This window comes from Pollachius pollachius, assembly GCF_949987615.1.
Source record: "Pollachius pollachius genome assembly, chromosome: 5".
Classification (NCBI taxonomy): domain Eukaryota; kingdom Metazoa; phylum Chordata; class Actinopteri; order Gadiformes; family Gadidae; genus Pollachius; species Pollachius pollachius.
This window is the reverse complement of record NC_136938.1, coordinates 8,880,374-8,891,799: the sequence shown is the minus strand read 5'-3', so window position 1 is coordinate 8,891,799 and position 11,426 is coordinate 8,880,374. Positions and strand designations below refer to the sequence as shown.

The 11,426-nt window shown below is 47.6% G+C and overlaps 1 protein-coding gene across 4 annotated transcripts in view; it reads left to right on the top strand.

Annotated features, from left to right (window-relative positions):
* Positions 1-288: 288 nt before the first annotated feature.
* Positions 289-11,426, top strand: part of LOC307076232 (inositol hexakisphosphate and diphosphoinositol-pentakisphosphate kinase 2-like) — a 35,834-nt gene continuing 24,696 nt past the window's right edge. For 3 of the 4 annotated variants that reach the window (XM_079737152.1, XM_079737150.1, XM_079737153.1), the window contains exons 1-15: positions 289-372; positions 1,921-2,506; positions 2,799-2,994; positions 3,566-3,656; positions 3,797-3,882; positions 5,276-5,430; positions 5,936-6,037; positions 7,370-7,531; positions 8,119-8,240; positions 8,391-8,492; positions 9,229-9,315; positions 9,641-9,716; positions 10,174-10,283; positions 10,607-10,692; positions 10,835-10,960. In XM_079737152.1, the coding sequence (XP_079593278.1) occupies positions 2,363-2,506; positions 2,799-2,994; positions 3,566-3,656; positions 3,797-3,882; positions 5,276-5,430; positions 5,936-6,037; positions 7,370-7,531; positions 8,119-8,240; positions 8,391-8,492; positions 9,229-9,315; positions 9,641-9,716; positions 10,174-10,283; positions 10,607-10,692; positions 10,835-10,960 (1,645 nt within the window). In that variant the 5' untranslated portion in view covers positions 289-372; positions 1,921-2,362. Of the gene's footprint in view, positions 373-547; positions 651-1,920; positions 2,507-2,798; positions 2,995-3,565; positions 3,657-3,796; positions 3,883-5,275; positions 5,431-5,935; positions 6,038-7,369; positions 7,532-8,118; positions 8,241-8,390; positions 8,493-9,228; positions 9,316-9,640; positions 9,717-10,173; positions 10,284-10,606; positions 10,693-10,834; positions 10,961-11,426 lie in introns of those variants that run through there. The other variant, XM_079737151.1, reaches the window with a different exon arrangement.

Here is an 11,426-nt window from a genome sequence, read left to right as displayed (position 1 = left end):
TTTAAAGTACATAGCCCCATGGGTCCATGCATGGATGTGAAGGAAACCGACTTTGGAAATGTATCTATTTATGTATTCGTTTATTTACTACACTAATACTATAAGTATTAACTCTTTATCTGAAGGACCTACTTATTACGCAAGAGGGCAGTAAAGCTTATTTTCCCATAGGGAATAGCACTCGGAGCAGAATTGCTGTCTTTCGTCACGTATTGGTTAAAACGCAGCTTAGGTCATACCTCTGTGAACAAAATATGCTTTCCCATTGGCTGGCCTTCACGATAATCAGTTTCTGATTCAAATGAGAAACATTAGACTGCTTTCGTCTGTCAAGACAATTAACCGAACAGGACTACACTGTAATGCTACTCTGTAAGTAGCGTCGATCTATTTAATAATGTCATGTAAATCCTTTCCGAAAGACTGAAACTGTGTTCCGCGTTTCAAGGGTTAACCGCGGATATTCGCTGTCATCCAAATGGCTCTGGCAGACTTGTTTACGTCTCATAGCCAAATCCACCACACCAGCTAATGTTAAACACGTTAACAAATAACGAGTGTACCTGTTTTTATAAATCTTTTGCTTTTACATGCCACCAGAAGGCTTATCGTTTGAATGTGGGACGAGCTGGTGGAACGTTTTACTTGAGGTAATGCCTGTGCTATTATCATTTTGCTGAAGCGATGGGGCTGTGTGGGTGAACGGAGCTAATGAACAAGCTAGTTATAAGCTACATGTTGCCGTACTGGTGGATAGTTTTGGTCACTTTATGACTTAGTTCTCGGACATCTAAATGTAAATGCATTATATGCAACACTGCTGAATCCTTGAGATGGAGAATAGGTAAGCGGGCCTTGTGAGGATTACATTTTCAATGTTCCAGTGTTTTATTTTACACAACCCTTGCAGTATAATGCTTTGTAAAAAAAAAGATAGCTGTATGTGTATGCCATGCACGCAATGCTTGAGTGCACGTCATGGTCGCCCTGAGCAGATGACGCAAAAGAGGATTATATCATAACACCAATTAACCTACTTAAGCATGCAAGAGTTAACTTTACATTCTGCCATTATGCATATTCCACCTGTTCATAAGACTCCAGCTGACATGATCCATTCACACTTTTAACTAGGTGTTCACACAGCTGCAGCTGCAGAACTAGGCGTAACGGTATGCATGAAGTCTACTTACTAGGCATTCTGTAGCTTCTATCTTTAGCTATTTGTGGCATCCACCCTCAGGACATTTTTTAACAGTAGAACGACTTTCAAAGGACATTGGGTTTGGGTGAGTCAGATTATTTAATATCATAATGTAGCAGTTTAGGTAACCCTTACCCTTATCCCCCAACGCTTACACTATTATACTTGTAATAATATATTTTATATATATATAAATATATATATTGTAAATTTTATTTTTGAAGTTCGTGTTGTTTTAAAACTGGTTTTACCACATCCAATTGCCAATTTTACAAGAAGACAATTTTTTTAGTGAGCTAGGATCCTGGTCATTTCTTTCAACCGCATGTTTGATCTCTTGTCCTGGTTTTACCTTTTGTTTCCATGTATTGGGTTCTTAATTGGGAGAGACTAGTACATACTTGAAGCTTTAATGTGCCATGCCCTAGTTATGAACTAATAAGCTGTGCCAACGGCACAATGAGTAGGCAGTGTGCAGCTTTACCTCCGGTCCTGTCAACTCAGTTAATCAAAATCCTTTGAGCGTGGGCACACATGGGGTTTATATGTAGTGTTAGGGATAGATCCTATCCGTTTGCATAATTATGTCTTAACCATGTCACCCTTTCTGCAGAGAGAGTGTGTCCAAGTATGGCAATGGCCTTCAGCTCTAGAAAGAGCTGTGATGGCACCATGGGTTGTCCTCACCGTTGTGATTTTCTATGTTGTTATTGCAGGATCGATTGAGTCTTCACGATCCAGAGGAATGATGGGCGACTTGATGACCAAACGGGCCGACCTCTCGCCACTCTAAGTTCCAGGATCTCACAGCAGTCATGTGAAACTCACGACCCGCTCCATGAGTAAAGGGATGAGACACCCGAGCGGTGACTCCACCCAAGGGGACCAGCGGCCAACGCCCCCCCCACCTACTACCCCTGTCCTCCCCTAGCGATCCACATAAAGCTGGTCCATCGCTCTCCTCTTCTCCCTCCACCAGTGGCCACTATTACCCAGCATTGTTCCAGCTAAGCCCATCCCAGACCCCTTCCTCTCCCCCCTCCCCCCCCCACCCCCTTCCCCTTCCCCACCCTCTCCTTCCCCACCGTCTTTCGGGCGGCTGAGTTGGTGCGCGATGGCCCGGCGGCAGGACGCTGATGGGTGCCGCGGCGGACTGTGATGTCACAGCCCAGCAGCCCGGGCGAGAGCCAGCGTGGCGCTCCGAGATTCTTTGTTGGCTGTGAGGACGATGAGAGCGAGGACCCGGAGGAGCGCACCAGGACCGACATGGAGCTCTACATGGCCGACGAAGGCGGCGACACGGTGGGTGGTTGTTCCAGCTAAGCCCATCCCAGACCCCTTCCTCTCCCCCCCCCGTGGTTTTCTTTTGGCCCTCTGTTGTGGCGCGTCATTGACTGTCACAGTCACGCGCGCGGCATCGGCGTCCCGTTGCAACGCCGTCGGATGGTCGGTCGGCCGGGAGCTTCAGGTTACCCCGGTCAGAGTGGGGTTTCCCTGCTAGACGAGCCGTCATACAGATGTCCCATTTCATGTCGTGGCGCAGGGGCCAGCTGACGTCGTGTCCTCCGCTGTGTTTGTTTTCCCCCCCCAACAGCCCCCCGAGCGCCAGATTGTGGTGGGGATCTGCTGCATGATGAAGAAATCCAAGTCCAAGCCCATGACCCAGATCCTGGAGAGGCTGTGCAAGTTTGAGTACATCACGGTGGTCATCTTCCCCGAAGACGCCATCCTCAACGAGCCTGTGGAGAAATGGCCTTTGTGTGACTGCCTCATTTCTTTCCACTCTAAAGGTGGGACGCACGCACGCACGCACGCACGCACGCACGCACGCACGCACGCACGCACGCACGCACGCACGCACGCACGCACCCACGCACGCACGCACGCACGCACGCACGCACGCACGCACGCACGCACGCACGCACGCACGCACACACACACACACACACACACACACACATACTGTACAGAGCTGGTCGTCACATGCTGTGCGCACACTGACCCCCACTATAGTTGGCCAGTGTCTCCTGAAGAATGACCACATAGAATTAATCCATGCACATGCCAAACCGACACCCTCATATGAAACAATACGGGCATTATGTGACATCCAACATACGGTAGCTGATACGGGCAGGGTAACAGACTGCATTGTGTGGGTGAAGACTGTAATTCTGCAGCACATGATCACATTTGACAAACAACTGGTTGATCACATTGTAATATAGCTGTCTGCTTTTTTATTGACTACGTGGTTCCGGAGAACAAAAGTGAAATTGTGTTCTTGTGTACTGATAAGTTGATATTTTAAGCTGATATTTAAGGTTTGTCTTCAATACTCCCCCGTGCTCTCTTCACCAGGATTTCCCCTGGATAAGGCTGTGAGTTACGCCAAGCTCAGAAACCCTCTGCTCATCAATGACCTGAACATGCAGTATTACATACAGGACAGGTACAACCCATCTTCCACTACTTAGCTTGCATTGATTGCAGAAGCTGTACCGCGCAACAATGGATATCCTCAAAGGGAGCAGTAGAAGCGGGTTAAAGCCTGGTGCGATTCACTGATTGATTGCTTTGTTTTAATTTCAGGAGGGAGGTTTATCGGATCCTGCAGGAGGAAGGGATTGACCTGCCGCGCTATGCTGTACTGAACAGAGACCCAGATAACCCGGATGGTCAGTCCCTCTCTGCTCTCTGATCTGTTTGGTGACCTTTTGCACAACCATTTTAGATAACAACTCAAGCTCTAGTATTGGAACGTGTTGGCACAGAAGTGGGAGTATATTTGAAACTGCACTCATCCCACGAGTGCTTAACCTTCTCCACAACTGGCAGATCTGTCTACCTTGCCGTTGTTCGACCATCGAGGCTATCAATTTTATCAGAGCGCAAGGACAAAGCAAATGAACAAGCTAGTTATTAGCTACAAATTGCCATCCTGGTGGATTGTTTTTGTCCCTTTATGATTAAGTAGCCGGACATCTAAATGTAAATGCATTATATGCAACACTGCTAAATAATTGATTTGGAGAATAAGTAATCAGGCCTTGTGATGATTTCATTCTCAATATTCCAATGTTTTTTATAAGGACACAGCCCTTGCAGTATAATGCTTTGTAAAAACACAAGCTGTATGTGTATGCCATGCACGCAATGCTTCAGTGCACGCCGTGTGCGCCCAGAGCAGATGACGCAGAAGAGCCCATGGGTTCTTAACTTTCTCCACTACCTCACCGTTGTCCGGCCATCTCCTCGAGGCTATCAATTTTAACAGTGCGCCCGGATGCAAGTATATATTTAGGGCTCCTAAATGGGAGTGCGACGAAGTGTGCAGCACACTGCAAGTGGTGACTTGCTGCCTCCGGTATTCAAGCTCTGTCTGTAACGCGGTAACAAGTAGACACTTAAGTCTCCGGGGGGAAGCAGCTGATCAGTCAGTTATGTGTGGCACAGCCGTCCCCGTAAATGTTCCCCCTGTGAGATGTGTCTATAACTCCATTCATGGCGATACAAAGAAGCGCCACACTTCATGTGGAAAGGAGGTGAAACGGTGTGTGTGCGTGCGCGCAGCATGTGTGTTGTGAGTTTAGCTCTATTTACAAACATCACAGACAAGACATCAGAACAGGACATCAAAAACAGGACATCAAGACGGGACCCAAAAATGAAAATAAAATACATACATTCATCATGACATTACAACAACAGACGACAACAATTAAGGCCCATCAACGTGCATTTGATCTGGGTTTAAGTGCCTGATTCAGTTTGAGGATGAGTGGTGAACGAAAGAGTGATTCAGTCTAACCTTTCTGAATGTTGGAACCCTATACCTCAGATTTTATGGTAATAGATTGTACTCAGTGTTCATGACGTGGTTGGGGTCGCAGGAAATGTTGTTAGCCAATCCCAGTATGTTTTTAGGGGAAGCTGATTCATACATTTTCTGGAGTGGTTGACCTACGCTCTTTGAAAAAAGCCGCCACTCTGTTGTACCGTGTGGTGTAACAGTACTGTCACACACTCCTACTCCCCGCGTGGCTGTTTGTTTCTGCGGTGGCTCCACAGAGTGCAGCCTGCTGGAAGGAGAGGACCAGGTGGAGGTCAACGGGGAGGTGTTCCCCAAGCCCTTCGTGGAGAAGCCTGTCTGTGCCGAGGACCACAACGTCTACATCTACTACCCCACCTCGGCGGGTGGTGGCAGCCAGAGGCTCTTTCGGAAGGTGTGGATTTCTTAAATCACACGTTCAAACGCCGCCATTCACACGGCTCGGACGCCACCCTCCACCCTCTCCTCTCTCATTTTGAGTCTCAAATTCCTGGAGTCGAGGATCGGGCTCCACGCACACCCCATTATAACACCAACCCCCCACCACGCCCTACCACGCCCTACCACCCCACCCCTCCCTCAGAGGTCGCGTTCCGTAGTTGAAGCCGTAATGTTATATTTGGAATGTGTTAGTGGAGCCTCTGCAACCTTTAGGTCCCCTTACCCTCCCCCCCATTATCCATGAAGTAACAACAGTAATAACAGCATCTTAACAGCAATAGTCAGACTGAAATGATACTTAGCAGGAATAAATTTAAGATGGCAAAAAATTTATAATTGCTTATCCAACCCCCCCCCCCCCCCCCCCCCCCCCCCCCATGATTGTACCTGGCTGTTTTCAGGAGAACAATAGATGGACTCCCTCCAACTGTGCTGCTGTTGTGCTGCTGTTGTTTCAGATTGGCAGCCGGAGCAGTGTGTACTCCCCAGAGAGCAGCGTGCGCAAAACAGGCTCCTACATCTACGAGGAATTCATGCCCACGGACGGCACCGACGTGAAGGTAGCGTCGCCTGCCCGTTCCCTGTGGGTGAACCGTGTTGTGTGTGCAACACCAGAGCCCCTCCAAGAGGACAGCTAGGCTCTCAACTAGGGCTGAACGATTTGGGGAAGAAACCGAATTGCGATTATTTCGACCAATATTGCGATTGCGATTTAGTATTTGATTTTTCTGTATTATTCACTAAACCCAAGCAATAAATCATTCGATAGTATGACCAACACAACATTGGAAGCAGTCAACATATAAACTGCTCTCTCCTTTTGGCCAGGCCTATGTGTTGAGATGAATTGATGCATAGATTGATATTATTACATCTTTATTTAACTATTGAATTGTAAAAGAAAAATATTTATTTATTCATTTAATTGCAGGCCCTGCAAATCGCGTTCTATTACATCGCAATGTCGCCTCCACCCCGTGTTAAGGAGTGCACAGCCGCTAGGGGTTATACGTCACGGTACAGTACGGTATAGCTAATGATTCGGGGCTGTGTATCGTGTTTTCGAATGTCGGCGTTACAGAGCCCTTTCACAGAGGCGTCTGGGTAGGACACACGGTGTCGTTCGTAACACTAATTATGGGTCTGCTCCCTGTGTGTGCCGTCACACAGACCAAACCGGTGAAGGTGAGGCTGCCACCCGTGCCGTTGGTACATGAAAGTAGCAGAGCAGAGCCCTAATTAGTGCGGTCAGTGACACCTGTGTTGGTCAAACAACGATGCCTCTGGGACAGGGGTCTGTAATGCCTCCATTTTGAGGACATTATGAACAAGATACAAGATCGTTTATTGTCATATACACAATGGAAACATAGTTTGCACTGGGCAATGAAATTCTTAATTTGCAAGTAAGAATTAATAATTAATTAATAATAATTAATTTGCAACGGCACACAACAATTTAATATGACATGGGTCATATTAGGGCAGTGCAATTAATCTTTATTTATTTTTTTGAGAAACACTTGTACATTATTTTCTCTTTGAACATTTTCCATTTAAATTTTTTATATATTTTAAGGGAAAATTCAAGGTTCTCAGTTGCAAAGTGTTTTTTTGGAGAGAAATGCTGAATATGTGCCTCATGTTTTGAAACTCTAAATAATCGTTAGAATAATCGGGATTTCAATATCGACCAAAATAATCGGGATTAGGATTTTTTCCGATTATCGAGCAGCCCTACGTCATATATGGTATTTTTTGCATGTTTGCGTCGTAATTTAAAGTAAAGTAAAGTAAAGTAATATTAATTTCATGCAATTGAGCAGGGATGTAGTGTGCGTGGTTTGCTCCGCTTGTCCGGGTTGGTGATGTGACCAATGCACGCTCCTTAGGTGTACACGGTGGGGCCCGACTACGCCCACGCCGAGGCCCGCAAGTCCCCCGCCCTGGACGGGAAGGTGGAGCGGGACAGCGAGGGCAAGGAGATCCGCTACCCCGTCATGCTCTCGGCCATGGAGAAGCTGGTCGCCCGCAAGGTGTGCCTGGCCTTCAAGGTGAGTGAATGGGGCCGCAACCTGGACGCAGGTACGCAGCATTCAACAGAACCTAGCACTGGACCGTCTGTCTGCCTCAGTCTGACGGTCTGTCTCCGTCTGTCTTTCTGTCTGACTGTCGGTCTGACTGCCTGTCTCTGTCTGTCTGTCTGACTGTCTCTCTCTGTTGGTCTGTCTGTCTGACTGTCTCTCTCTGTTGGTCTGTCTGTCTCACTGCCATTCTCCCTTTTAACTTTTTCTCTCTTTCATTCTCTCACGCTCTTTGTTTTTTTTCCTCCCTCCCCCCCCTCCCTCCCCCCCTCCCCCCCTCCCTCCCTCTCTCCTCCCTCCCCCCCCTCCCTCCCTCCCTCCCCCCCCTCCCTCCTTCCCCCCTCCCCCTCCCTCCCTCCCTCCCCCCCTCCCTCCCTCCCCCTCCCTCCCCCCCCTCCCTCCCTCCCTCCGCCCCCTCCCTCCTTCCCCCCTCCCCCTCCCTCCCTCCCTCCCCTCCCTCCCTCCCTCCCTCCCCCCCCCCCTCCCCTCCCTCCCTCCCTCCCTCCCTCTCTCCTCCCCCCCTCCCTCCCTCCCTCCCTCCCTCCCTCCCACGGCAGCAAACGGTGTGCGGCTTTGACCTCCTCCGGGCCAACGGCCACTCATACGTGTGCGACGTGAACGGCTTCAGCTTCGTGAAGAAGTCCATGAAGTACTACGACGACTGTGCCAAGATCCTGGGGTAACAGCTGTTTGTGGTCCGCCATCCCCCCCCCAGCCCCCCACCCTCCACCCCCAGCCTGTGTACGCTGGCTCGACTACACTCAGTCCCCTGACCGCGGGGAGCAGCGGCGGGTCTGTTTTGCTGACGTGCCTGTGTGTGCTTGTGTAGGAACATCGTGATGCGTGAGATGGCTCCCCAGTTCCACATTCCCTGGTCCATCCCCACAGAGGCCGAGGACATCCCCATCGTCCCCACCACATCTGGCACCATGTGAGTGGCCACCCGGGGGTCAAAGGTCACCCTCTGTTTGTTGTGGGAGGGTTAAAACGCTGGTTTTGTGTGCGAATTAACAACGGGAATATAATAAATTAAAAGGGGTTCAAGGTGCTAAAGTGATTTTATGTGAGTAAGGTTGTGTGCTGTTCGCACCGCATCCATCAGCGTGGCGCAGCAATGACACCCGTGGATGTTGACAGATTGTTGACATGATGGCATGACAAGCGTTTGCATCCAAAGCGAAAGCTCAGTGGAATACTCTCTTGACTTCCGAGTGGGCCGTGTATGCGTTGTAGGAACACATTACTGTGTAACTCCTTTGTTTGGTCCATTAACGGGAAGCCCATTATTAACAGGACAGTGGAGTGGTTTGTTCCGCTTAAAGCACAGTTTCCAACAATTGAGTGGACCACTTCTCTCCCAATTTGGAACATTAGACATTATATATTATAAATTATTATCGACTTTTTCAGCTGAAATTAAAAAATATTCTTATGTGGCGCTGTAAGCATATTGTTTTTTAACATTGTTGTCACAGAAACTTCTGGTCTATAGTTGTATTTGCCCGTTGGTTTTAATGTTGTATTTGAATCGCATTGATTCAACACTGATGACAGGCAAAGGACTCCAATTATCGAACAAAAAGGCCCTCCCTTTGGACATTGTCGGCCAATCAGGATCAGCACCGCTGTGATGTAAATGATCTTCATGCTCTACTTGTCCCATTCAGGATGGAGCTACGCTGCGTCATCGCAGTTATCCGGCATGGCGACCGAACACCCAAACAGAAGATGAAGATGGAAGTTCGTAATCCAATGTAGGTTCTTCCTCACCTTAATTCAATGGCCTCTAAGACATATCTCTCAGTGGCTTGGACCACTACCTTTTAAAGTCCCCTTTTTCTTAAAATATGATCGGATGTTCAATTGCAATACGGCCCTTCTTTTTTATCTTCAAAGAAAAAACTGCTAGTATTTCAGTGATAAAGGAGCAGAACTGAACAGTTTCCTCCTGAATGAAACAGTCTACATTGCAATATGTCCTTGAATTTGTACACTTGGAAAACGTCCTGTCCGGTGATACACGGCCACAGTCACGTCGCTGGGTTGGACTTCAATGCCCTCCACTCTGTGTTTCTGCAGGTTCTTCGAGCTTTTTGAAAAATACGCTGGTTACAAGACCGGGAAACTGAAGCTCAAGAAGCCGAGACAGCTGCAGGTAAAGCAAACAGCGTTTAGACAACCAAGACGTTAGGGCTGCTTGATTATGGAAAAAATCATAAGCACGATTATTTTGGTCAATATTGAAATCACGATTATTCAAAAGATTATTTTTGAGTTTGAAAACATGATGCATTTCTCTCCAAAAAAACACTTAGTAACTGAGACCTTTGAAATCTCCACTTAAAAAAACCTTAAATGCTCAAATAGAAAATAATGTACAAAAATGTATCCAGCTGTTCTATTTCTATAAAACATTGAATGAATAAAACAAATATGCTTAATATTTTAAATAAAAATGTTTAAACTCGATTATATTAGTTTGGGGTTCATTTAGCCCAAAAATCAAAATCAAGATAAAAATTGGATGAATTTCCCAGCCCCACCCCAGGTTGGGCATGGACGAGCCGTTCCCTGCAGCTCTCTGAACGGTCGGCTGTGTTGTGTGTTCACAGGAGGTGCTGGACATCACCAGACAGTTGTTGGCAGAACTGGGGCAGCACACTGACTGTGAGATAGAGGAGAAGAAATCCAAACTGGAGCAGCTAAGGACGGTCCTAGAGATGTGAGTCTCACCTTGTTCCTTGTTCCCGTCAAGCCCTTTGCCTCATTTGAGTTTTAGGATCTTGTGTCTGTAGTCAAAGTCTGGTTGAAGGCTCAGGTATGTAAAGTAGAGAACATAGAAATAGCATAAAAAACGTTTAAGTGCTGTATGCATATTATGCAATGATCTATTTCCTAGTTAGAATGGAACATTCCAGGGCATACCTTTCATGTTTAGTAAACTAGTATATACATTTTTCCAGGCACCTTTTTTTTTCTGTAGCCAAAATTAGAAGGTGGCTTTTTCAGATACGGTAAACCTTTCTGATCGCTTATCCGTCACAGGTACGGCCACTTCTCCGGGATCAATAGGAAAGTGCAGTTGACCTACCTGCCGCACGGACAGCCAAAGACCTCCAGCGAGGAGGAAGGTGGGGGGAAATCAAACCGAGCCAGTCGGAAAAGTCACCATGACCTCCTCTGTTTACATAGTCGTCGCCATGGACGGCTGCGGAGTGCCATTCAAACCAGTGGCGCTCTAAACACGCGGTGTGCTTTCTTCTGGGCCGACAGACACCCGGAAGGAAGGGCCGTCCCTGTTGCTGGTGCTCAAGTGGGGAGGAGAGCTGACCCCCGCCGGCCGGGTACAGGCTGAGGAGCTGGGCCGCGCCTTCCGCTGCATGTACCCCGGGGGACAAGGTGAAACACACGCATCCTGTGTGGAAGGCTTTCACTGCCCCGTCTCATTTGAACAAGGGGACAGTTGATATATTCTCACGTTGTGGTTGAGCTCTTTTGAATGGTGCAGTTTGGCCTACGAAAACACCATTAAATGGTTGTTGTTATTATTGTAGGACTTATCCAGTGCCTCTCCCTTCCCCTCCAAATGACTGCCCAACCAGTTCTGTAGCCCAGAGGTTATTTCCTGTCACATTAACATGTGCATAACTTCATGATGATCATATTTCCTCTATGTCTGTGGTTGCTTGTTGATTTTAAGTGAATCATTTGTCAGCAATGAGAACCTCTGTTCATAATACACTATATGTGTGTAAAGGCTGTCGCTGGCTGCAATAATGTTGTGACTCCTGTCCTTGAGTGACTGTAGTCACCCATAGCTATTGTCTGCTCCCGCTGATCCATATAAAGTCAACACAAGCAGCGA